General features: G+C 46.2%; 2 protein-coding genes across 3 annotated transcripts; one reads left to right on the forward strand and one right to left on the reverse strand.

The window, feature by feature from the left end:
• The first annotated feature begins 750 nt into the window (after nt 1-750).
• On the forward strand, nt 751-8,485 carry lhfpl4b (LHFPL tetraspan subfamily member 4b). The gene is made up of 6 exons (XM_075475522.1): nt 751-826; nt 4,299-4,519; nt 6,825-7,029; nt 7,976-8,055; nt 8,202-8,349; nt 8,424-8,485. Exons 2-6 carry the CDS (start codon nt 4,301-4,303, stop codon nt 8,450-8,452), a joined length of 681 nt encoding a protein of 226 aa, XP_075331637.1. The 5' UTR covers nt 751-826; nt 4,299-4,300; the 3' UTR covers nt 8,453-8,485.
• Nucleotides 8,486-12,768: 4,283 nt separating this feature from the next.
• Nucleotides 12,769-23,340, reverse strand: pcsk1nl (proprotein convertase subtilisin/kexin type 1 inhibitor, like). 2 transcript variants are annotated; one of them, XM_075475863.1, is made up of 7 exons: nt 23,238-23,340; nt 18,801-19,056; nt 18,117-18,360; nt 17,933-18,025; nt 13,384-13,831; nt 13,268-13,317; nt 12,769-13,220 (listed from the first exon to the last, which is right to left on the reverse strand). In XM_075475863.1, the coding sequence occupies exons 1-5, from the start codon at nt 23,289-23,291 to the stop codon at nt 13,447-13,449; spliced, it is 1,032 nt and encodes a 343-aa protein (XP_075331978.1). In that variant the 5' UTR covers nt 23,292-23,340; the 3' UTR covers nt 12,769-13,220; nt 13,268-13,317; nt 13,384-13,446. The 2 variants fall into 2 exon arrangements, with proteins under 2 accessions (XP_075331978.1, XP_075331977.1); XM_075475862.1 differs by lacking the exon at nt 13,268-13,317 and having other exon boundaries at nt 13,351-13,831.
• Nucleotides 23,341-24,225: the final 885 nt, after the last annotated feature.

Below are 24,225 nucleotides of genomic sequence, written 5' to 3' on the forward strand. Positions count from 1 at the left end.
ATGTTCTGAGGTTCTGAGGTTCTGAGGTTCTGTGGTTCTGATGTTTTGTGGTTCTGTGGTTCTGTGGTTCTTATGTTCTGTGGTTCTGATGTTCTGTGGTTCTGATGTTCTGTGGTTCTGATGTTCTGTGGTTCTGAGGTTCTGTGGTTCTGATGTTCTGTGGTTCTGTGGTTCTGTGGTTCTGATGTTCTTATGTTCTTATGTTCTGTGGTTCTGTGGTTCTGTGGTTCTTATGTTCTGTGGTTCTGAGGTTCTGTGGTTCTGATGTTCTTATGTTCTTATGTTCTGTGGTTCTGTGGTTCTGTGGTTCTGATGTTTTGTGGTTCTGTGGTTCTGTGGTTCTGATGTTCTTATGTTCTTATGTTCTGTGGTTCTGTGGTTCTGTGGTTCTTATGTTCTGTGGTTCTGAGGTTCTGTGGTTCTGATGTTCTTATGTTCTTATGTTCTGTGGTTCTGTGGTTCTGATGTTCTGTGGTTCTGTGGTTCTGTGGTTCTGTGGTTCTGATGTTCTGAGGTTCTGAGGTTCTGTGGTTCTGATGTTTTGTGGTTCTGATGTTCTTATGTTCTGATGTTCTGTGGTTCTGAGGTTCTGGGTATCATGTGCCCCAGATATTCTCAACATCTTCATCACACAGGAGCTCCACCCTCTTCTCCTCCTGCTTTTTTTTAACGTCAGAAGCTCAACATCCGGGCATCTCCCCCCCCCCCCCCCCCCCGCTGCCGCATCCCTCCATCCTGCAGAGCGCACGCGGACAGGTGGAGCTGCTGCAGTTTTTCTGTTTTTCGGATTTTCACCGGAGGAACGCGGCTCGTCTCGCGCACGTTGGTAAATAACTGAGCTGATGGTGACGTCAGTGCTGTGATGTTTGTCAGCCGCTGATTGGCTGTCAGCTTCATGCTGTTTGCTGTTGTTGTTGTTGTTTATCTGTGTTTTATCGCCGGTGTTCAGAGGAGAATACGGATGTTTCCAGCTGCTCAGGCACAGATTCTGATCAGTATCGATCAGCACGCTGTGACGTCATCTGTTCCAGACTAACCGGATGTTTCTGGGGTTTAATGCTCACATGAAGTCTGTAAAATGTCGGATTGATTCTGAAGGAAAGCAGCAGCAGATGCCTGATGTGTTTCTGTGAAAATCAGTGAGACTCAGCAGCACGTTTCCTGCTCTCTGATTGGCTCCTTCTGACCCTCAGGGACCAATCAGAGAGCAGCTGGTCCCAGGTGAACGTTAATAAAAGCAGCATGTTGGTTTTTAACTGAATCAGCTATGGAAGCCCGTTTCCGCCACTTAATAAAAATAAATTTAGAAATACTATCTCATAATAATGAGATACTAAGTCGAAATTATGAGATACTAAGGTATCTCATAATCTCATAAAGGTATAAGTATCTAATAATTATGAGATAGTATTTCTAAATTTACTTTTATTTAGTGGCGGAAACGGGCTTCCATAAACGTTTCCTTCAGGTGATCTCTGTTCTTTATTTAAACTGTTTTATTTAATTATGATGGGACATCAGATTATAAATAATAATAATGACCTGGAACAACCTGTGAAGATGCTCTGCTGTTCTGGTCAAACAGCTTCATGTTTTTTCACAAATCGGATAAAAAAGCAGATTAAATGATTTCCAGAACAGAAGCAGATTAAACAGAGTTGGACCATCTGCGTCCTGCTCCAGCTGTGAGCTGCAGATGTTGGACGGAACCTGCTGTTGATGATTAAATCTGACTTTAGATGATTTAACCTTCATGTTTGGTCAGAATATCCCTGAATCTTAATCACAGAAAAACACTTCAAAGGTCCAGTTCAACCAGATTAAAATCCAATGAATTCAATTCAAAATAATTCCAGTTCATACAGAGCCGATTAGATAAACACTTTATTCATCACAATCTGGGAAATGATTGTGTTGCAGCAGCGTACAGTATAAAAGATAAGTAAACAATTAAAGGAAAAACAAGCAAATAGAATAGAATAAACATCAGCTATATACAAATCTACAGTATGAAGAGTAGGGTAAATAACAACAATAATAATAATAATAAACATCAGTAAACTAAATAAAAACAGATTTGTACATTTAACAATAAAGGTAAAAATACATTTAACTGAGCAGACTGAACCAATAAGAAATATGGGGTATATGGATCATTTACATTATATTGTACTAAAGAAAGTAGGAAACCAACACTGCAGAAAACAAGGTCTAATATAGAATTAAAGTTCATATTCAGGCTGTCATTTCCAACATCTACATGAATATTAAAGTCACCCACTACAATGGCTTTATCTGTACTCAGCACTAACTGGGATAAAAACTCTGAGAATTCAGACAGAAACTCAGAATAAGGGCCAGGTGGACGATACACAACAACAAACACAAGAGGTTTCTGGGATTTCCACTTTGCGTGGGAAAAACTGAGAATCAGAGATTCAAAAGAGCTCAAACTAATCTTGGGTCTGGGACTGATGAGTAACCCTGATCTGAAAATAGCTGCCACTCCTCCTCCTCTGCCTGTGGTTCCAGGAACGGGAACATTTAAACAGTCAGAGGGAGTTGCTTCATTAATGCTAACATGATGCTAACATGATGATGCTAACATGATGATGCTAACATGATGCTAAAATAATGATGCTAACATGATGCTAACATGATGATGCTAACATGATGATGCTAACATGATGCTAACATGATGCTAAAATGATGATGCTAACATGATGCTAATATGATGCTAACATGATGATGCTAACATGATGCTAACATGATGCTAACATGATGATGCTAACATGATGCTAACATGATGATGCTAACATGATGATGCTAACATGATGCTAAAATGATGATGCTAACATGATGATGCTAACATGATGATGCTAACATGATGATGCTAACATGATGCTAACATGATGCAAACATGATGATGCTAACATGATGCTACCGCTAAACTACAGATCCAGACACAATGCTAAGCTAAAGATCCAGACACACCGCTAAGCTAAAGATCCAGACACACCGCTAAGCTAAAGAACCAGACACAGTGCTAAGCTAAAGATCCAGACACACAGCTAAGCTAAAGATCCAGACACACCGCTAAGCTAAAGATCCAGACACACCGCTAAGCTAAAGATCTAGACACATTCTAAGCTAAAGAACCAGACCCACCGCTAAGCTAAAGAACCAGACACACCGCTAAGCTAAAGATGAGACACATGCTAAGCTAAAGAACCAGACACACCGCTAAGCTAAAGAACCAGACCCACCGCTAAGCTAAAGAACCAGACACACCGCTAAGCTAAAGAACCAGACACACCGCTAAGCTAAAGAACCAGACACAGTGCTAAGCTAAAGATCCAGACAAACTGCTAAGCTAAAGAACCAGACACACCGCTAAGCTAAAGAACCAGACACACCGCTAAGCTAAAGATCCAGACACACCCGCTGAGCTAAAGATCCAGACACACTCGCTAAGCTAAAGAACCAGACACACCGCTAAGCTAAAGAACCAGACACACCGCTAAGCTAAAGATCTAGACACATGCTAAGCTAAAGAACCAGACACACCGCTAAGCTAAAGAACCAGACACACCGCTAAGCTAAAGATGAGACACATGCTAAGCTAAAGAACCAGAGACACCGCTAAGCTAAAGAACCAGACACACCGCTAAGCTAAAGAACCAGACACACCGCTAAGCTAAAGATCCAGACACACCGCTAAGCTAAAGACCCAGACATACCCGCTGAGCTAAAGATCCAGACACACCCGCTAAGCTAAAGATCCAGACACACCGCTAAGCTAAAGAACCAGACACACCCGCTGAGCTAAAGAACCAGACACACCGCTAAGCTAAAGAACCAGACACACCGCTAAGCTAAAGATCCAGACACACCGCTAAGCTAAAGAACCAGACAAACCGCTAAGCTAAAGAGCCAGACACACCGCTAAGCTAAAGAACCAGACACACCGCTAAGCTAAAGAACCAGACACACCGCTAAGCTAAAGAACCAGACACACCGCTAAGCTAAAGATCCAGACACACCGCTACGCTAAAGAACCAGACACACCGTTAAGCTAAAGAATTAGACACACCGCTAAGCTAAAGAACCAGACACACCGCTAAGCTAAAGAACCAGACACACCGTTAAGCTAAAGAACCAGACATACCGCTAAGCTAAAGAGCCAGACACACCGCTAAGCTAAAGAACCAGACACACCACTAAGCTAAAATGCGGCTCAAGCCTGACGGCATCAGAACTCTCTGTTCTTAAACTGAAGTCTCTCTCTCCCCCCTCAGAGATGTCGGCGTCCCCCGGCCTCGCCGACCTCTCACGTCTCTACCAGACGGAGTTCGTGCGGAGCGCTCGTGCCGTCGGCGTCCTCTGGGCCGTCTGCACGCTCTGCTTCGCCATCATCCAGGTGGTGATCCTGGTGCAGCCGTCATGGATCGGTACCTCAGATGCTGTGACCCAGAAGGGGGGGGCAGCGCTGCCCAGTGGCACCCTGGGGCTCTTTGAGGTGAGAACCCGGCCCTGGCTGTCCAATCACAGCTGGCTGTCCAATCACAGCTGAGACACCTCCAGCAGGTGTCCCCCCATATACCTGAGTGTCACCGTATACCCGAGTGTCCCGTATACCCGAGTGTCCCCGTATACCCGAGTGTTCCGTATACCCGAGTGTCCCCGTATACCTGAGTGTCACCGTATACCCGAGTGTCCCGTATACCCGAGTGTCCCCGTATACCCGAGTGTCCCGTATACCCGAGTGTTCCGTATACCCGAGTGTCCCCGTATACCTGAGTGTCCCGTATACCCGAGTGTCCCCGTATACCCGAGTGTCCCGTATACCCGAGTGTCCCGTATACCCGAGTGTCCCGTATACCCGAGTGTCCCCGTATACCCGAGTGTCTCCTTATACCCGAGTGTCCCCGTATACCAGAGTGTCCCGTATACCCGAGTGTCCCGTATACCCGAGTGTCCCGTCTACCCGAGTGTCCCCGTATACCCGAGTGTCTCCTTATACCCGAGTGTCCCGTATACCCGAGTGTCCCGTATACCAGAGTGTCCCGTATACCCGAGTGTCCCGTATACCCGAGTGTCCCGTCTACCCGAGTGTCCCCGTATACCCGAGTGTCCCCGTATACCCGAGTGTCCCGTATACCCGAGTGTCCCGTATACCCGAGTGTCCCGTCTACCCGAGTGTCCCCGTCTACCCGAGTATCTCCGTATACCCGAGTGTCCCGTATACCCGAGTGTCCCGTCTACCCGAGTGTCCCCGTATACCCGAGTGTCTCCTTATACCCGAGTGTCTCCTTATACCCGAGTGTCTCCTTATACCCGAGTGTCTCCTTATACCCGAGTGTCCCGTATACCCGAGTGTCCCGTATACCAGAGTGTCCCGTATACCCGAGTGTCTCCTTATACCCGAGTGTCCCGTATACCCGAGTGTCCCGTATACCAGAGTGTCCCGTATACCCGAGTGTCCCGTATACCCGAGTGTCCCGTCTACCCGAGTGTCCCCGTATACCCGAGTGTCCCGTATTCCCGAGTGTCCCCTATACCCGTGTGTCCCCGTATACCCGAGTGTCCCGTATACCAGAGTGTCCCGTATACCCGAGTGTCCCCGTATACGCGAGTGTCTCGTATACCAGAGTGTCCCGTATGCCCGAGTTTCCCCGTATACCCGAGTGTCCCGTATACCCGAGTTTCCCCGTATACGCGAGTGTCTCGTATACCAGAGTGTCCCGTATGCCCGAGTTTCCCCGTATACCCGAGTGTCAGCATGTGTCCCCGTATACCCGAGTGTCCCCGTATACCAGAGTGTCCCGTATACCCGAGTGTCCCCGTATACCCGAGTGTCCCGTATACCCGAGTGTCCCGTATACCCGAGTGTCCTCGTATACCCGAGTGTCCCGTATACCAGAGTGTCCCGTATACCCGAGTGTCCCGTATACCCAAGTGTCCCGTATACCCGAGTGTCCCCTATACCCGTGTGTCCCGTATACCCGTGTGTCCCCGTATACCCAAGTGTCAGCATGTGTCCCCGTATACCCGAGTGTCCCCGTATACCCGAGTGTCCCCGTATACCCTAGTGTCCCGTATACCCGAGTGTCCCGTATACCCGAGTTTCCCCGTATACGCGAGTGTCCCGTATACCCGAGTGTCCCCGTATACCCAAGTGTCAGCATGTGTCCCCGTATACCCGAGTGTCCCGTATACCCGAGTGTCCCCGTATACCCGAGTGTCCCGTATACCCGAGTGTCCCCGTATACCCGAGTGTCCCCGTATACCCGAGTGTCCCGTATACCCGAGTGTCCCGTATACCCGAGTGTCCCCGTATACCCGAGTGTCCCGTATACCCGAGTGTCCCGTATACCCGAGTGTCCCCGTATACCCGAGTGTCCCGTATACCCGAATGTCCCGTATGCCCGAGTTTCCCCTTATACCCGAGTGTCCCGTATACCCGATTGTCCCCGTATACCTGAGTGTCCCCTTATACCCGAGTGTCCCCGTATACCCGAGTGTCCCCGTATACCCGAGTGTCCCGTATACCCGAGTGTCCCGTATACCCGAGTGTCCCCGTATACCCGAGTGTCCCCGTATACCCGAGTGTCCCGTATACCCGAGTGTCCCGTATACCCGAGTGTCCCGTATACCCGAGTGTCCCGTATGCCCGAGTTTCCCCTTATACCCGAGTGTCCCGTATACCCGATTGTCCCCGTATACCTGAGTGTCCCCTTATACCCGAGTGTCCCCGTATACCCGTGTGTCTAATACCTGTGTCCCTATGTGTCCCTTATACCTGTACCTGTGTGTTTTGTCAGGTGTGTCTGGAGTCCGAGTGGCCCGTCCCTGACTGCCGTGGCAGCCTGTCCAGTCTGTCTCCTCTGCCGTCCTTCCAGTCGGTGGCGGTGTTGGTGGGAGTGTCTCTGTGGGCCGTGTGGACCAGCGTCCTCTGTCTTTGTCTCTTCAGGTTCTGCAGCGCTGCCACCGTCTATAAGATCTGCGGCTGGCTGCAGCTGACTGCAGGTCAGTCCCTGTTTCTCCTGATGTCCTCAGGGACACTTAGTGTCTCAGTCCCTGTTTCTGCTGATGTCCTCAGGGACACTTAGTGTCTCAGTCCCTGTTTCTGCTGATGTCCTGAGGGACACTTAGTGTCTCAGTCCCTGTTTCTGCTGATGTCCTGAGGGACACATAGTGTCTCAGTCCCTGTTTCTGCTGATGTCCTCAGGGACACTTGGTGTCTCAGTCCCTGTTTCTGCTGACGTCCTCAGGGACACTTAGTGTCTCAGTCCCTGTTTCTGCTGATGTCCTCAGGGACACTTCGTGTCTCAGTCCCTGTTTCTGCTGATGTCCTCAGGGACACTTCGTGTCTCAGTCCCTGTTTCTGCTGATGTCCTCAGGGACAGTTTGTGTCTCAGTCCCTGTTTCTGCTGATGTCCTCAGGGACACATAGTGTCTCAGTCCCTGTTTCTGCTGATGTCCTCAGGGACACTTCGTGTCTCAGTCCCTGTTTCTGCTGATGTCCTCAGGGACACTTCGTGTCTCAGTCCCTGTTTCTGCTGATGTCCTCAGGGACAGTTTGTGTCTCAGTCCCTGTTTCTGCTGATGTCCTCAGGGACACTTAGTGTCTCAGTCCCTGTTTCTGCTGATGTCCTCAGGGACACTTAGTGTCTCAGTCCCTGTTTCTGCTGATGTCCTCAGGGACACTTAGTGTCTCAGTCCCTGTTTCTGCTGATGTCCTCAGGGACACTTAGTGTCTCAGTCCCTGTTTCTGCTGATGTCCTCAGGGACACTTAGTGTCTCACTCCCTGTTTCTGCTGATGTCCTCAGGGACACTTAGTGTCTCAGTCCCTGTTTCTGCTGATGTCCTCAGGGACACTTGGTGTCTCAGTCCCTGCGGTCGGACGTTTCTGTAGTTTCCCCCTCTGCCTGCAGGGGGCGGTGTTGGCTGATGTCTCTCCCCTCTCTGCAGGTTTCTGTCTGGCCTTGGCTTGTCTCCTGTTTCCGGACTCGTGGGAGAGTCCAGAGATGAGAGCTCTGTGTGGAGACTCGGTGAGGCTGAACATATTTACGTATAAATGTGTATATGTATATAAATGTTTTCAGAACACGTCTCCTGGTGTCTTACAGGACAGTAAGACATCCCGTCTCCCGTGTGTGTTTAACCACATGGAACCTGGTTCTGATTCTGGCTCCAGGTGGGAAGCTTCTCCCCGGGGAACTGCACGGTCCACTGGGCCTACATCCTGGCCATCCTCGGTATCCTTGACTACGCCATCTTGGCCACGCTGGCCTTTGTCCTCGCTAACAGACAGGACGCGCTGCTGCCGCCGGACGCCCAGGAGGGTGAGGATGAGGAGGGGATGAAGGGTAACTGTTAGATTCTCTGTCTGGTACTGAAACAGTTTGTGTTTGTGCAGTGAGCGCAGGGCTGCTGATGGCGGCGTGATTCACCAGGTCAGTCTCTTCTTCTTCTTCTTCTTCTTCTTCTGTCTCTTTAAAGCTTCTTCTTCTCTCTCTTTAAAGCTTCAAACATTCTCTTCCTGCTGACTCTGCCTCTGTCTTTGTCCTCAGGGAACTTTGGTTTTCCTCTTCTTCATCGCTGAGAGAGGACACGTTTTAGAAATGTACGTCATCATCATTAAACTTTTACGAAAACACTGGACAAGTGGAGGACAGAAGAAGAAGTGTCAGGCCTAAAGAAGTATCTGAAAGTGATGTCCTTAAGGAAGAGGAAAATATTTTTTGGTGGATCTGCCAATTAGTTAACGCGATGATAACGAGTTAACGCGATGATAACTAGTTAACGCGATGATAACTAGTTAACGCGATGATAACTAGTTAACGTGATAATAACGAGTTAACGCGATAATAACGAATTAACGCGATAATAACGAGTTAACGCGATAAAAACTAGTTAACGCGATGATAACGAGTTAACGCGATGATAACTAGTTAACGCAATGATAACTAGTTAACGCGATGATAACTAGTTAACGTGATAATAACTAGTTAACGTGATAATAACTAATTAACGCGATAATAACGTGTTAACGCGATGATAACGAGTTAACACGGTAATAACGAGTTAACGCGATAATAACTAGTTAACTCGATGATAACTAGTTAACGTGATAATAAGTAATTAACGCGATAATAACGTGTTAACGCGACAATAACGAGTTAATGCGATAATAACGAGTTAACGCGATAATAACGAGTTAACGCAATGATAACAAGTTAACGCGATAATAACTAGTTAACGCGATAATAACAAGTTAACGCGATAATAACTAGTTAACGCGATAATAACTAGTTAACGCGATAATGACGATTCCATAATTTAGAGTCTAACTCTAAACTTTATCGTCTGTTTGGTCATTTTTAACTTAGCATTAACTTTTGAGTCTCCGTCGTGTAAAGTTAACGTCTAGATCCAATTAGCTCCGAGTTAGCTCCGAGTTAGCTTAGTTCACTTATCAGGTTAACATTGTTAGCTTCCAGTCATTTAAATATCTTTTTTAAAAATCCTTTAAAGGTCATTTGTAGTCTCCTAAAAACAAAGCTTCAGGATAAATGTTTTTATTTTCCTACAGAAAGGAGTCGGTGTGACCTTCAGGTTGTTCTGAGAATCCTCAGCAGACTGAAGGCAACATTAAGATGGACCTATTCCTTTACAAAAGCCGTGAAGACAGATGTTCATATTCAGTGAGGCCAAATAATTAGAAAAACAGGTAAAGGTTCGCAGAAATAATCCTTTGGAGGACGGAATGAAAAAAAAGCAGAAACAGTTTGTATCTGTGACACTTCATTGTATTCTTGACTTGCATTTTTACCTTTGTAAGTGTTGGTGAAACCCACTAATTGCATCCATGTATCTGTATTTCTAAATAGAATCAGAAGTAGAAAATTAGCAGAAAACATCCCCATTCATGTAATTAAAATGTAACTAGTCTGAACAAGGCTTGAAATGAAGAGGAAAAAGTTGTTTTTATAAATATTCATCTCCTGCTATTTCTTCATAGAGTAAAACTTCTGGGGTTAGCCTAGCTTAGCATAATCACTTTAGTCAGGAGGTAGGCTAACCGTTGGCACGATTAGCATGATAAATGTGTGATAGTTTCAGACGAGTAGCATATCCAGCATAATGTATGATTCGTGGCGCATATTGTGTTAGCTAACAGGAAACAAGAAGCTTTAAGTAGTTAGTATTAGCATTAGCATTTGAAATGATCAACCTTCCACAACAGCTGTCTGATGGTTAGGTCGTTTACAGTTAGCTTGTTGTTTCTATAGTTAACAGATAACTGACAGTTAAGTTAGCTTAATCTGTAGCTCCATTTAACACACATCTATTCTTATTCAACATCCAGGTTGGGTTATTTAGCTGGTTAGCTAATTTTAAGCATTTTAAAATGTACTGATGTTTAGATCCTAGTATCTGACAGGCTTTATCTCAATGGTGCATCCTGAGTAATGTTGTGGTCAGACCTCAGATAATGTTATTATCCAGTCGAGATGTAGCATTCGTTTCTGGAACGCGTTTTTACTTTGACTTTACAACAATTTGAGATGAATAGCCAGTGGTGTAGGTTAGGGTTTATGCTGTTATATTTTTCAGTTTTCAGGGAGTAAACCCATCTTTTCTGATGTGCATCATAATTATTGTTCTGCAAGTCCATTTGTTTAAAGGATATGTGTATTCTACTGGCCCATTATTTTGGGACAGCTAGATATGAATGAGTGGTTTTATACTTGAAATATAGAATAAAGATGTTTTATTATTTAATAAAATGATGCTGGGGGTGGTCTTGTTAGCTGCTAGCGTGCTAATCATGCAGCTTCTACAGAGTTAGAGTGAGGGTTTTGGTTCTGAAGCCCAAAATGTCCAACTGGTTTCAAAGACTTTATTCTGAAAGTTGCCAAAATGACACCATTAATAAGAGCCGGAAACTGTTTAAACTAATGATGTCTGTGCATTTTAAATCCTCAGAACTGCAACAAAGCTTGTGGGGTTCAGAAAAAGTCAAATTTGATCATTCTTTAAACGAAAGGTTTGCCAGAAATAACCACTTTGCACGAATGTTGTTCAAAAGCTAAAGATGTAGAGCTCAGTGAAACTGATGTTTCCACAGCTGGTTAAATGAGAAATAAAGTTTGGTGGAAAATGTAAATATATCTGTTGTTTCTTGAGTCTGAAATCAATGAGGCCTTCTGTGACCTTTGTTCACATCAAATAATAATTCCAGATTTTTTTTTGTTTGTTTTATAGTTTAATGATGAAGCGTTTCGGGGCTCCATATATCTGAACATACATGTGGTGTTTGAACATACATGTGTTTAAACATACATGTGGTGTTTGAACATACATGTGGTGTTTGAACATACATGTGGTGTTTGAACATACATGTGGTGTTTGAACATACATGTGGTGTTTGAACATACGTGTGGTGATTGAACATACATGTGTTTAAACATACATGTGGTGTTTGAACATACATGTGGTGTTTGAACATACATGTGGTGTTTGAACATACATGTGTTTAAACATACATGTGGTGTTTGAACATACATGTGTTGTTTGAACATACATGTGGTGTTTAAACATACATGTGGTGTTTGAACATACATGTGTTGTTTGAACATACATGTGGTGTTTGAACATACATGTGGTGTTTGAACATACATGTGGTGTTTGAACATACATGTGTTTAAACATACATGTGGTGTTTGAACATACATGTGTTGTTTGAACATTCATGTGGTGTTTGAACATACATGTGTTGTTTGAACATACATGTGGCGTTTGAACATACATGTGGTGTTTGAACATACGTGTGGTGATTGAACATACATGTGTTTAAACATACATGTGGTGTTTGAACATACATGTGTTGTTTGAACATACATGTGGTGTTTGAACATACATGTGTTGTTTGAACATACATGTGGTGTTTGAACATACATGTGGTGTTTGAACATACATGTGTTTAAACATACATGTGGTATTTGAACATACGTGTGGTGATTGAACATACATGTGGCGTTTGAACATATATGTGTTGTTTGAACATACATGTGGCGTTTGAACATATATGTGTTGTTTGAACACACATGTGGCGTTTGAACATATATGTGTTGTTTGAACATTCATGTGGTGATTGAACATATATGTGTTGTTTGAACATACATGTGGTGATTGAACATATATGTGGTGATTGAACATACATGTTGGTGTTTGAACATACATGTGTTGTTTGAACATACATGTGTTGTTTGGACATATATGTGTTGTTTGAACATTCATGTGATGATTGAACATACATGTTGGTGTTTGAACATACATGTGGTGTTTGAACATACATGTGTTGTTTGAACATACATGTGGTGTTTGAACATACATGTGGTGTTTGAACATACATGTGGTGTTTGAACATACATGTGTTGTTTGAACATACATGTGGTGTTTGAACATACATGTGGTGTTTGAACATACATGTGGCGTTTGAACATACATGTGGTGTTTGAACATACATGTGGCGTTTGAACATATATGTGTTGTTTGAACATACATGTGTTGTTTGAACATACATGTGGTGTTTGAACATACATGTGTTGTTTGAACATACATGTGGCGTTTGAACATATATATGTTGTTTGAACATACATGTGTTGTTTGAACATACATGTGGCGTTTGAACATATATATGTTGTTTGAACATACGTGTGTAGTTTGTAAAGTTTCCACCAGGAAGTGAAAGCTCGTTTGTTGGAGCAGAGACTTTATTTCATATTGTGACATAAATCAAAGGTTCACCAGACAGACGAGTCATCACAGCAACAAGCTGAAGTACAGGAACACAAGGAGAAGCGACCAATCACAGAGCTCAGGAGCTGTCGCCGTGGTTACAGATGCTGGTCGTCACGTGTCCATTCTCATAAAGGGAAGCAGAGGAGTGGGAGGAGTTAACTAATAGGGCCGGGACAGTTACACGTTTATCTTTAAAGAGCTGATATTAGACTTTGGTTTCACAGCTGAAGTTGTGCCAAAATGCCCGCTGAGGCTCATGGGTAATGTAGTGTCAGCGTCCTCGTTCTTCCTCATTTCTACAACAAACAGCTCATCAGGTCAAACTTCACAAAAGCAGCAGAAACAGAAAAGTTTTACAAAAACACAACGAATTCCATCCTCCACCTTTCCTCCACCTTTCCTCCATCTTTCCTCCTCCACCTTTCCTCCATCTTTCCTCCACCTTTCCTCCACCTTTCCTCCATCTTTCCTCCTCCTTTCCTCCTCCATCTTTCCTCCTCCATCTTTCCTCCACCTTTCCTCCACCTTTCCTCCACCTTTCCTCCATCTTTCCTCCACCCTTCCTCCACCTTTCCTCCATCTTTCCTCCACCCTTCCTCCATCTTTCCTCCACCTTTCCTCCACCCTTCCTCTCACTCCCTCATGTACTCCAGAATCTGATCGATCAGCATCTGTGGGTCGTAGTTCGGGGCGGCTCTCCTGCGGCGTCTGCGACTCCCATGATGCAGTTCTTCCACGCCGCCGGCCACCATGTCTTCGACGCGTTTCATCCTCTGCAGCCCGGTGACGTGGGGGCGGAGCTCCTCCGGCTCCTCCTCCTCCAGCCTCTTCACCCTGAGCAGGGGGGGGTCGTCGCTGGGAGACGGAGGCGCCGCCTCATCCAGGGAGCGGCGGCTCCTCCTGTGGGCGGAGCCAACGGGCTCGGCCTCTTTGAGGTCCCGCTTTGCTCTGCGACCAGAGACCATCCCCAGGGCGCCATTAGGCCCGATGCTGGACAGTATCCTAGCAACCATCCGCCTGCAGAGGAGACACGGGAATTAGATTAGATTCAGTTCAATAAAACTTTATTAACCCCTGAAGGTGAATTATATCCCTGCAGGAGTAATTATTACCAAAGATCAGCTGCTACAGAGAACAGGGTAAAACATAAACCAGCTGAAGTGCAGCAGAGAGGAAGGGGCTGTTTCTGTTGCTTAGCAACAGCTCAGCTGATGATGATGTCACACGCAGATGTCACACGCAGCGTCAGCAGGTAACTCAGGTGAACTCTCTCAGCAGACAACATGGAAGCTCACAGCCAGCTGTGCAACATCTGGGCTGCAGAGACTCCAGGTCCAGGATTACAGCATCTGTTGGTAACCAGCTGTGTGATCCTCCTCCTTTCCAGTTACCGCTCTGTCTCCAGTCTCTGTCTGCGGTCTCTGTCTGCGGTCTCTGTCTGCGGTCTCTGTCTGCAGTCTCTGTCTGCGGTCTCTGTCTGCGGTCTCTGTCTGCGGTCTCTGTCTGCGGTCTCTGTCTGCGGTCTCTGTCTGCGGTCTCTGTCTGCGGTCTCTGTCTTCGGTCTCTGTCTGCGGTCTCTGTCTGCGGTCTCTGTCTGCGGTCTCTGTCTGCGGTCTCTGTCTGCGGTCTCTGTCTGCGGTCTCTGTCTGCGGTCTCTGTCTGCGGTCTCTGTCTTCGGTCTCTGTCTGCGGTCTCTGTCTGCGGTCTCTGTCTGCGGTCTCTGTCTGCGGTCTCTGTCTGCAGTCTCTGTCTGCGGTCTCTGTCTGCCCGGATAGTCTTAGAGCTGAGCAGAGAGCTGTTAGCCTGGGTCCAGGTTAACGAAATCAAACTTCTGTTGGTTCAAATTTACGGTTTTACATAAAACCTCTGCAGAAATGTTTTGTTCTAAATTTCTGCAGAGGTGAAGCGATGCTTCCTCCAGACGGAACCTTACTGAGCATGTGCAGTCAGAGAGATATAAAACATCTCCTGTTTCCATTCAGTTACATGTCAGACAGCGAGGAGACGTCAGACTGAAATGAACAAATAAATTACAAAGCGGATTCCAAAAAAGTTGGGACACTAAACAAATTGTGAATAAAAACTGAATGCAATGATGTGGAGATGGCAAATGTCAATATTTTATTCGTAATAGAACATAGATTAAACTTTTGATCTGTCATCTGAGTAAATGTAACTTTTTAAAGGAAAATATATTGATTCAAAAGTTCACAGTGTCAACAAATCCCCAAAAAGTTGGGACAAGTAGCAATAAGTGGCTGGAAAAAAGAAATTGAGCATATAACGAACAGCTGGAAGACCAATTAACACTGATTGGGTATAAAAAGAGCTTCTCAGAGTGTCAGTGCCTCTAAAGCCCCGTGTATACTCTGGCAGCAGTGTGTGGCAGACACGACGCAGTTATTTTTGATTTATGCCCACTTTTGAAGCGCGGTCTGCGCCACAACGCAAGAGGGACAATCACCAACAAGCTAGGATTGTGGGTGTTACGGTTACTGAGGTCATTCAACAACAATGGCGACTGGACGAATGCGCACTTTGATTGAGATGCAGCTGATCGATCTAGAAATAGAAGAAATATTGCTACTACTGGAGCTGGCAGAGAGGGAAAGAATCGTCACGGTTAGCACGGTTAGCACGGTTAGCGTCACCGTTAGCCGGTTAGCAAACCGGAAACACGCATAGTGTAGAGCGGATGTAGAGTTGACCAATCAGAGGCCTCCTTTCTCTCCTCCCTGCGGCGATGTCTGCGGTGAGTTACAGTTTTGGGGAGGTGCACCAGAGTGTCTGCGTAAGGGGGGGGGGGCATGTCTGCGTTAACTGCGACACACGCAGACGACCTGGTTTCAGACCATAAACGGGCCTTCAGAAGCCAAGATGGTAAGAGGATCACCAGTTCCACCATTGTTGCGCAGAAAGCTAGTGCAGAGGGGAAGGCCAGGGCTCATTAAAATGGAAGACTGTTCTGCGGTCAGATGAGTCACGATTTGAAGTTCTTTATGGAACACTGGGACGCCATGTCATCCGGACCAGAGAGGACGAGGATAACCCAAGTAGCCATCAACGCTCCGTTCAGAAGCCTGCATCACTGATGGGGTTGCATGAGTGCTTGTGGCATGCGCAGCTTGCATGTCTGGAAAGCCATTAATGCAGAGAACTATGTTCAGGTTCTACAACAACATATGCTCCCATCTAGACATCATCTCTTTCAGGGAAGACCCTGCCAGACCACCTTCTGCAGCAAGCACAGCATCATGGCTACGTAGGAGAAGGACCCGGGGACTGACATGGCCGCCTGCTGTCCAGATCTTTCACCTACAGAGAACATTTGGTGCGTCATAAAGAGGAAGGTGCGACAAAGAAGGCCCCAGATGATTGAACAGTTAGAGGCCTGTATGAGACATGAATGGGAGAGCATTCCTATTTCTAAACTGGTCTCCTCTGTCCCCAGACGTCTGTTGAGTGTTGTAAGAAGAAGGGGGGATGCCACAGTGGCCTCGTCCCAACTTTTTTGGAATTTGTTGACGCCATGAAATTTGGAAACAACACATTTTCCCTTAAAACGATACATTCTCTCAGTTTAAACTTTTGATCTGTGATCTGTGTTCCATTCTGAATAAAAAGTTAGATGTTGGCGCCTCCACATCATTGCATTCAGTTTTTATTCACAATTTGTTTGGTGTCCCAACTTTTTTGGAATCCGGTTTGTAAATGAACTTCTTTGGTAAATGTGTTCGGGTACATGGGATTAAAAGGTGCACTTCCATCGCAAACTCTCCTTAGTAATCAAACCAAACGGCTGTTTCATCTGAACTCGTGTAGCATGTCAGCTATCGGAGTTCTGACTCCTCCTGTGATGACATCAGCAGCGTGTGATGACATCAGCAGCGTGTGATGACATCAGCAGCGTGTGATGACATCAGCAGCGTGTGATGACATCAGCAGGGCGGTGATGACATCAGCAGCGTGTGATGACATCAGCAGCGTGTGATGACATCAGCAGGGCGGTGATGACATCAGCAGCGTGTGATGACATCAGCAGCGTGTGATGACATCAGCAGCGCGGTGATGACATCACTCTGGCTGTAAAAAGGTTAAACTTTCCAGCCTGAGACAGAAATGATCCCGACACTGTTGGTTTGACCACTTTTCTCGCGTCCTGTATCCTGATCGACCTGCTCTGGTCTGACTGGTTATGCTTTATTCAGGTTCCGGGTACACCCACATAGGTATAAATGGGCTTAATTGCCCCACACCTGTGTTTGCCCCACACCTGTGTTTGCCCCACACCTGTGTTTGCCCCACACCTGTGTTTGCCCCACACCTGTGTTTGCCCCACACCTGTGTTTGCCCCACACCTGTGTTTGCCCCACACCTGTGTTTGCCTCACACCTGTGTTTGCCTCATTCACCTGGGAAGCACAAAGGAGGCAGAGCAAAGAAGCACGAGTGAGTTTTTACTGTGTTTGGTCGTATTTTAGTTTAAATAAGGCGAAGCGAAGTGTTCAAAGACTCGTGTGGGGTTTGATATATAAGTTTAATTTGCAATGTTAAAGGTTTGTTGTTGTACGTGTCCTAATGAAGTGTTTTTAAATTGTAAATTGAGATTTTAATACTAATATTTTGCTTTGTTTTTAGCTTCTCGGTGCTCGATGGACTGAAAGTTCTGTAGCTGTTGAACTTGGTGTAATCTCACAGAATCTGGAATGGTTTCTGGTTCTGTTAACGCTCTAATAATAATAATAAATAATTATTATTATTGATATTCTCCGTTGAACCGGGACGATCGCTGCGCTCTAAAACTTTCAGAAGAACATTTTTCATTTATTTTTCATTAATTGTTTTATTAATACATTTTTATAATTTTTTTATAAAAGTTTTACATTTTTTTTAAATTTAATTTTTTTTTTTTTTTTATATAAATTTTTTAATAAATTTTTATAAATTTAATTTTTTTTTAATATATTTTTATAAAAATTTTATACATGTTTTCATTTATTTTTCATTTACTTCCAGAGAGTTCTGGTTCTGACCCGGGCCCTCCTCCCAGGAGGCATCCTAACCAGGCGACCCCTGGGTGCTGGCGCTCGGTGGACCTGTTCTGGGCAGGTGGGCTCACCTGAGTGCGTCCTGGTCCCGGCTCAGTCCTGATGGCGCCCGTCCCGTCGGCCCGGCTCTCTCCAGCAGGTTCTGGACCAGCTGAGGCTCCATCCTGAGGGCCACAGGCCTCCTGTTAGCACCTGTTAGCTCCTGTTAGCACCCAGCCTCCAGCCTCTGGCTGAGGAACACCTGAGCAGACTCACCTGTCCAGCAGCGCCTGGGTCAGCTGGGGCTCCGCCGGGCCCCTCCAGGCGGGCCGAGGCCTCGCCATGCTCATGCCCCGCCCCGTCTCATCGTAGTCCGCCACAGCGGCGTCCTGGAAGTCCCCCGGGGGCCCCTGGTCGTCTTCATCCTCCTCCTCCTCCTCCACCACCTCCACGTCGCCCGGACCGACCAATCCCGCGCTCTCCGCCTCGCTCAGGAGGCGGAGCAGAGCCGCCAGGTAGGCTGCGCACACACATTCAATTCATTTTATTTATATAGCGCCAAATACAACAAATGTCATCTCAAGTGCCTTGAGATGACATTTGTTGTCCAATTCAAGCCAATTGGAATTCAATTAGTTGTAAACATAATTATTCATAAAATAATCCAATTCGTTCATGATGGCGATCTTTTTAAAAAGTCCTCAAACATCACGGCTGCTTCGTCTTGTTAACTATATAAAACTAAGAAAACTGTATTTATTACAAAAATATTTTCATTATAATAAACAAACTGCATATATAAAATATAAATATATTTAAAGATTTACATATTTCCAGAAGAAAAATTCAGAAAAAGGAGAAATTAATAAAAAAAATATAGAAATATTCTTGATGTTCTGAGAAAGAATATTTTTGGGATTATTACGCGGTTACATAATTCTGAGGAAACTTTGCTCCGACCTGCTCGCTGCTCCTCCTCCTGCTCCCTCCTCTGGTCTCTCTCAACCAATCGCTGCAGTGCCTGGTCCAAGCCCCTCCCCCTCCAGTCCTCTGATAGGTAGTACATGTCGTTGGCTCCGCCCCCTGCCTGCACACCAGGATATGACATCATCTGGTCCTCATAAGGCAGGAGGTTACGGAGGTCTCTGCGCTGGCGTCGGACTCCGCCCACTGAGACATCTAGGCCACGCCCCACACCACGACCTGCAGGAAGAGACTGAGCCAAAGAGAAATAGATGTGACACAGCGCCTCCACTCAGTCTGTGGTCACTCCTGGTACTGCAGCTCAACACAACTTCTGGTCATGTGACTCATGATACAGACATTACATCATCAATCAGCTGCATTAGAAACAAAAAGCAGCTTAATGCTACCATTGTATTTTTAAATCCAGGTTAAAGACATTTCTGTTCTCATGTGAAATCTGCACAATATCTTCGAACTTATCTGCACTGTTGCTTGTTTTTAAATTAATTTAAATGATTTTATTTGTTTCTCTTTATATTCTTTTATGTATTTTTAATGCTTCTTCCACTCCCTGCTGCAATGCTTTTATTTTATGTGAAGCACTTTGAATTGTTTTGTACATGAAATGTGCTATATAAATTGATTTGATTTGATAACTGATGAATCACAGGGGGCCAAGGATGGACCCCTGAGGAACCCCAAACTGCTCTTATCTGCTGTCATTACTGTAAATGATCTTATTGAATATTTCATCTGTAATAATCATGTTTGTGCTGCTGGAGGGGATGTGTAGGAGGCTCTGAAACAACAACAGAACATGAGGCCCTTTTGGAATGTTTCTACCATTCTCATGAGGACATTTAAATCATGTTTTTTTTTTGTCTTTGCTTCTGATAATTTTCCTGACTTTCTTTCTTGTAAATGTGGGCTGAATGTTCTGTCCTGTGGTTAAAGGTGTCGGTTATGTTTAACGACCACAGCAACAGGATGAAATCCAGTTACATTTGGACAGAACTGATTTGGAGCAGCAGTGTCTCGAACACGAAGCTCCAGGAGGATGTTACTGAGCAGCAGAATGATTCGGGTTGGTCCTGATGCGGCAGCTTTAATTTCCTGCTGAGAGGTTTCAGTGATTTATGAGGATAATATCCCTCTGACTGCAGCTGGGGGGGTCGTGTCTGTCCTGCTGAGTGATGAAGAGGAGGCGGCAGTGAGCATCCCTCTCTGGGCTTCAGTGTTCTGCTGACATCAGCGCTTCAGTTAGGACTCTACATCAGTCTGGAGCTCCATCAGAGATCACACCTGACTGAACTCACCTGTGAGGTACCCACAGACTTTCACAGGAGCTGTGAGAGTGTGAAGTAGGGATGGGAATCGAGAACCGGTTCTTGTTGAGAACCGGTTCCCAGTGTTTCGGTTCCTTGGAATCGTTTTGGCGATTTCGCAAACGATTCCCTTATCGATTCCTGCGGGCGTGAATGACGTCACCACGCAGCGTTGCGTGGCGAGTCCAGCGCAGCCAACAGTAAACATGGCGCCCAAGCGGTACAAACGCTCGAAAGTTTGGTTACACATCCCTAAAAAAGACGACAACAGGGCAACTTGCAAAGTGAATATTTCACCAAAGGGATGAAATACTACCAACATGCAATAACTATGAATGAATGATTAACGTTGGTGAATCTGAACCCAGCAACGTTAGCAACGTTAGCATGTCCTCGGCTAACACTGCAGGTATCTAACTAACTAACTAACACTGCCTATCATGTTAGCACCATTTGCCTGATTGTAAAAGCTGCTGTTAGTAACGGTTAAGGTTAAATGAATGCCTTCTCAGGCATTACATTTAGATGAAATCATGAGAGACAGAGCCTGAGTGGCTCAGAGCCAGAGGCTGGTGGTACTACCCCCAGTTCACCTCTACCTCCAGCTTCTCCTTTCACCAGAGCAGGAAGAGTTAACTTACCCAGGCCAGGATAGACCAATGTGGACCTCACCGTTGTTGGGTTTGTGAGGTCATGACTCGTGTTACTTCTAAACTAAACAAAGTTGATGCTAATCGACCGGTTTGTTGTCCTTTTTCTCCAAATGAGAATCGATAAGGGAACCGACAAAGAACCGAATCGTTAAGCAGAATCAAAAATGGAATTGGAATCGTAAAAATCTTATCAATTCCCATCCCTAGTGTGAAACATGTGAGGCTGCATCAGAAGATGCCAACAGGAAGTCAAACACGAGCCCTTTAAACGCTGACGGAGGGGGCAGGAAACCATAAACACAATGAATAAAACATAAGAGACAAACATCTGGTGGATGATAGAACTGAAAACAGATGTGGGTCTGTAGGACTGATGTGAAAGCAGGTCAGAGCTTTACTTTGGGTTTAACTCATGATGACTCACCATGACTCATCACGACTCACGATGTTACATAAATACAACTGAACTGAATCTGTTAAATGAGGCTGAAAAATGTGCTCAAATTGTTCTGTTCGTCTTTATGCTGAGACAGCTTTATCCTCGTTATCTACATCTTTGGTTCTGATGCATCACAAATCCAGAACTCTTTAGAGTCTGGTGCCAAAACAATGAAAAGATTAATAACAAACAGTCCCAGAGCATGAACTATGTCTGAACTCTCCTTTGAGCGCCGCATTGATTTTATTATAAAAGAAACAATCGTCTTTGACCAGGTTGAGCTCCTGGTCTCTGAGCTGTTAAATGAGGTCCAGTTGGTTCTGGTTCTGTTTGAGCTCCTGGTCTCTGACCCGTTAAATGAGGTCCAGTTGGTTCTGGTTCTGTTTGAGCTCCTGGTCTCTGACCCGTTAAATGAGGTCCAGTTGGTTCTGGTTCTGTTTGAGCTCCTGGTCTCTGAGCCGTTAAATGAGGTCCAGTTGGTTCTGGTTCTGTTTGAGCTCCTGGTCTCTGACCCGTTAATGAGGTCCAGTTGGTTCTGGTTCTGTTTGAGCTCCTGGTCTCTGACCCGTTAAATGAGGTCCAGTTGGTTCTGGTTCTGGTTCTGTTTGAGCTCCTGGTCTCTGACCCGTTAAATGAGGTCCAGTTGGTTCTGGTTCTGGTTCTGTTTGAGCTCCTGGTCTCTGACCCGTTAAATGAGGTCCAGTTGGTTCTGGTTCTGGTTCTGTTTGAGCTCCTGGTCTCTGACCCGTTAAATGAGGTCCAGTTGGTTCTGGTTCTGGTTCTGTTTGAGCTCCTGGTCTCTGACCCGTTAAATGAGGTCCAGTTGGTTCTGGTTCTGTTTGAGCTCCTGGTCTCTGACCCGTTAAATGAGGTCCAGTTGGTTCTGGTTCTGTTTGAGCTCCTGGTCTCTGAGCTGTTAAATGAGGTCCAGTTGGTTCTGGTTCTGTTTGAGCTCCTGGTCTCTGACCCGTTAAATGAGGTCCAGTTGGTTCTGGTTCTGTTTGAGCTCCTGGTCTCTGACCCGTTAAATGAGGTCCAGTTGGTTCTGGTTCTGGTTCTGTTTGAGCTCCTGGTCTCTGACCCGTTAAATGAGGTCCAGTTGGTTCTGGTTCTGTTTGAGCTCCTGGTCTCTGACCCGTTAAATGAGGTCCAGTTGGTTCTGGTTCTGTTTGAGCTCCTGGTCTCTGACCCGTTAATGAGGTCCAGTTGGTTCTGGTTCTGTTTGAGCTCCTGGTCTCTGAGCTGTTAAATGAGGTCCAGTTGGTTCTGGTTCTGGTTCTGGAGCTTTTTACTTTCAGGGGTTAATAAAGTTCCGTCAGCCGGTCTCTGTTCTCAGAAATACTGAACAACACCACACACACACACACACACCCAGAAGCCTGAGCAGCTAGCCTTATGAGGACTTTGAATTCATTTTGTACAGCCCGATCCAGAACCAGAACCTCAGAACAGTGTTCTGCCTCATCTGGACCGGGCTTTGGTCCCAATGAAGCCAACTGGTCCCCATAAGGTGGGTGATTCCACCAGAAACGGTCCCCATGAGGCCATAAAAACAAGCACAAACATACGCAGCGTCATTGTGTGTCAGGAGACCTGCTGTTGCCCTGGGTTACTGTCTCCTGTCGCCATGGTGACAGCAGATGAGATGAGATTTTCCTTCAGTCGCAGCTTCCCCCCCCACACACACACTCTCATGTTTACCCTGCTATCTCTGTGAGGACCGCAGGCACTCAGCTGCAGCTCTGTGTGCCGTTTGAACTGGTTCTGGTCCTGAACTGGACCCGGTTCTGGTCCTGAACTGGACCCGGTTCTGGTCCTGAACTGGACCCGAACCTGGTAATAACTTCAAACCAGGGCCGGACCCTCAGACAGAATGTTTAAAATCCAACCCTGTCCTCAGAAAGATATCTCTCTCTCTCACAGACGATCGGATCAATAAACCCGATCAGCCGAATGAAACCCACAGACAGATGATGTAACATGATGGCGGACGGAAGGTAAACAGCGTTCTTACCTGAGCGGTGTGGATGAGAGCGGCGCTGAGCAGCAGGAGGCCGAGAGACGCCATGCTGCAGACAGACACACAGACACAGTGAGGCAGGCTGCCGACGCTCTGATGGGGGGGAGGGCGATGAGTCAGGGGGAGGAGCCGGGCAGCAGGGGGAGGAGCCGGGCAGCAGGGGGAGGAGCCGGGCAGCAGGGGGAGGAGCCGGGCAGCAGGGGGAGGAGCCATGAGACTCCTTCTTCCTGTTCCTGGGAGCATATATCAGGGCGTCTGAGGTGTAAAACTCCTTCTTCCTGTTCCTGGGAGCATATATCAGGACGTCTGAGGTGTAAAAGTCCTTCTTCCTGTTCCTGGGAGCATATATCAGGGCGTCTGAGGTGTAAAACTCCTTCTTCCTGTTCCTGGGAGCATATATCAGGGCGTCTGAGGGGTAAAACTCCTTCTTCCTGTTCCTGGGAGCATATATCAGGGCGTCTGAGGGGTAAAACTCCTTCTTCCTGTTCCTGGGAGCATATATCAGGGCGTCTGAGGGGTAAAGCTCCTTCCTGTTTTCATTGTCCCCAGCTGCACTCATTCACCAATCACTCCCAGTTTAGTATTTAGTTCCCAGGCTCCCCTTTCATTTTCATGACAGTTTTTGTTAGCGTTTTGTTTGTGAATAAACCCAGTCTTTGCCTTACACCTCTGGAGTCCGCATCCGTGTCCTGCCACCCAACCCTGAGAGAAGGATTTCACCAAATGATGGCCGCGGCGGACTATGCAGCCTTCTGGCGCCGCTCGGGACCAAGCAGCACCTGGTAAAAGCTGGACAGTGCTAATGACCTCATGGACTTCTTCAGAGAGCCCCAGTGAGAGCCCCCTTTTTGGGATGTCTGGGATCCATCCCTTGAAGGGGGCTCCCCTGCCGCCGGATGTCTGGCCGCCCGCCGGAAGTTGACTCCGCCTCTTCCGCTAAGCCCCGCCCACTCACCTCCCCCCAGCTGGACGGATGAAGCCA

This window comes from Odontesthes bonariensis, chromosome 10 (genome assembly GCF_027942865.1).
Source record: "Odontesthes bonariensis isolate fOdoBon6 chromosome 10, fOdoBon6.hap1, whole genome shotgun sequence".
NCBI classification, from domain to species: domain Eukaryota; kingdom Metazoa; phylum Chordata; class Actinopteri; order Atheriniformes; family Atherinopsidae; genus Odontesthes; species Odontesthes bonariensis.

Coding starts and splice junctions, on each gene's coding strand:
- pcsk1nl (XM_075475863.1), bottom strand. CDS start 23,291: ATGGCGTCTCTCGGCCTCCTGCTGCTCAGCGCCGCTCTCATCCACACC. Junction 19,057..23,237: donor CTCTCATCCACACCGCTCAG/GTAAGAACGCTG, acceptor TCTTTGGCTCAG/TCTCTTCCTGCAGGTCGTGG. Junction 13,832..17,932: donor CGGGACCAGGACGCACTCAG/GTGAGCCCACCT, acceptor TCTCCTCTGCAG/GCGGATGGTTGCTAGGATAC.
- lhfpl4b (XM_075475522.1), top strand. CDS start 4,301: ATGTCGGCGTCCCCCGGCCTCGCCGACCTCTCACGTCTCTACCAGACG. Junction 4,520..6,824: donor GCACCCTGGGGCTCTTTGAG/GTGAGAACCCGG, acceptor GTGTTTTGTCAG/GTGTGTCTGGAGTCCGAGTG. Junction 8,350..8,423: donor GCCGCCGGACGCCCAGGAGG/GTGAGGATGAGG, acceptor GTGTTTGTGCAG/TGAGCGCAGGGCTGCTGATG.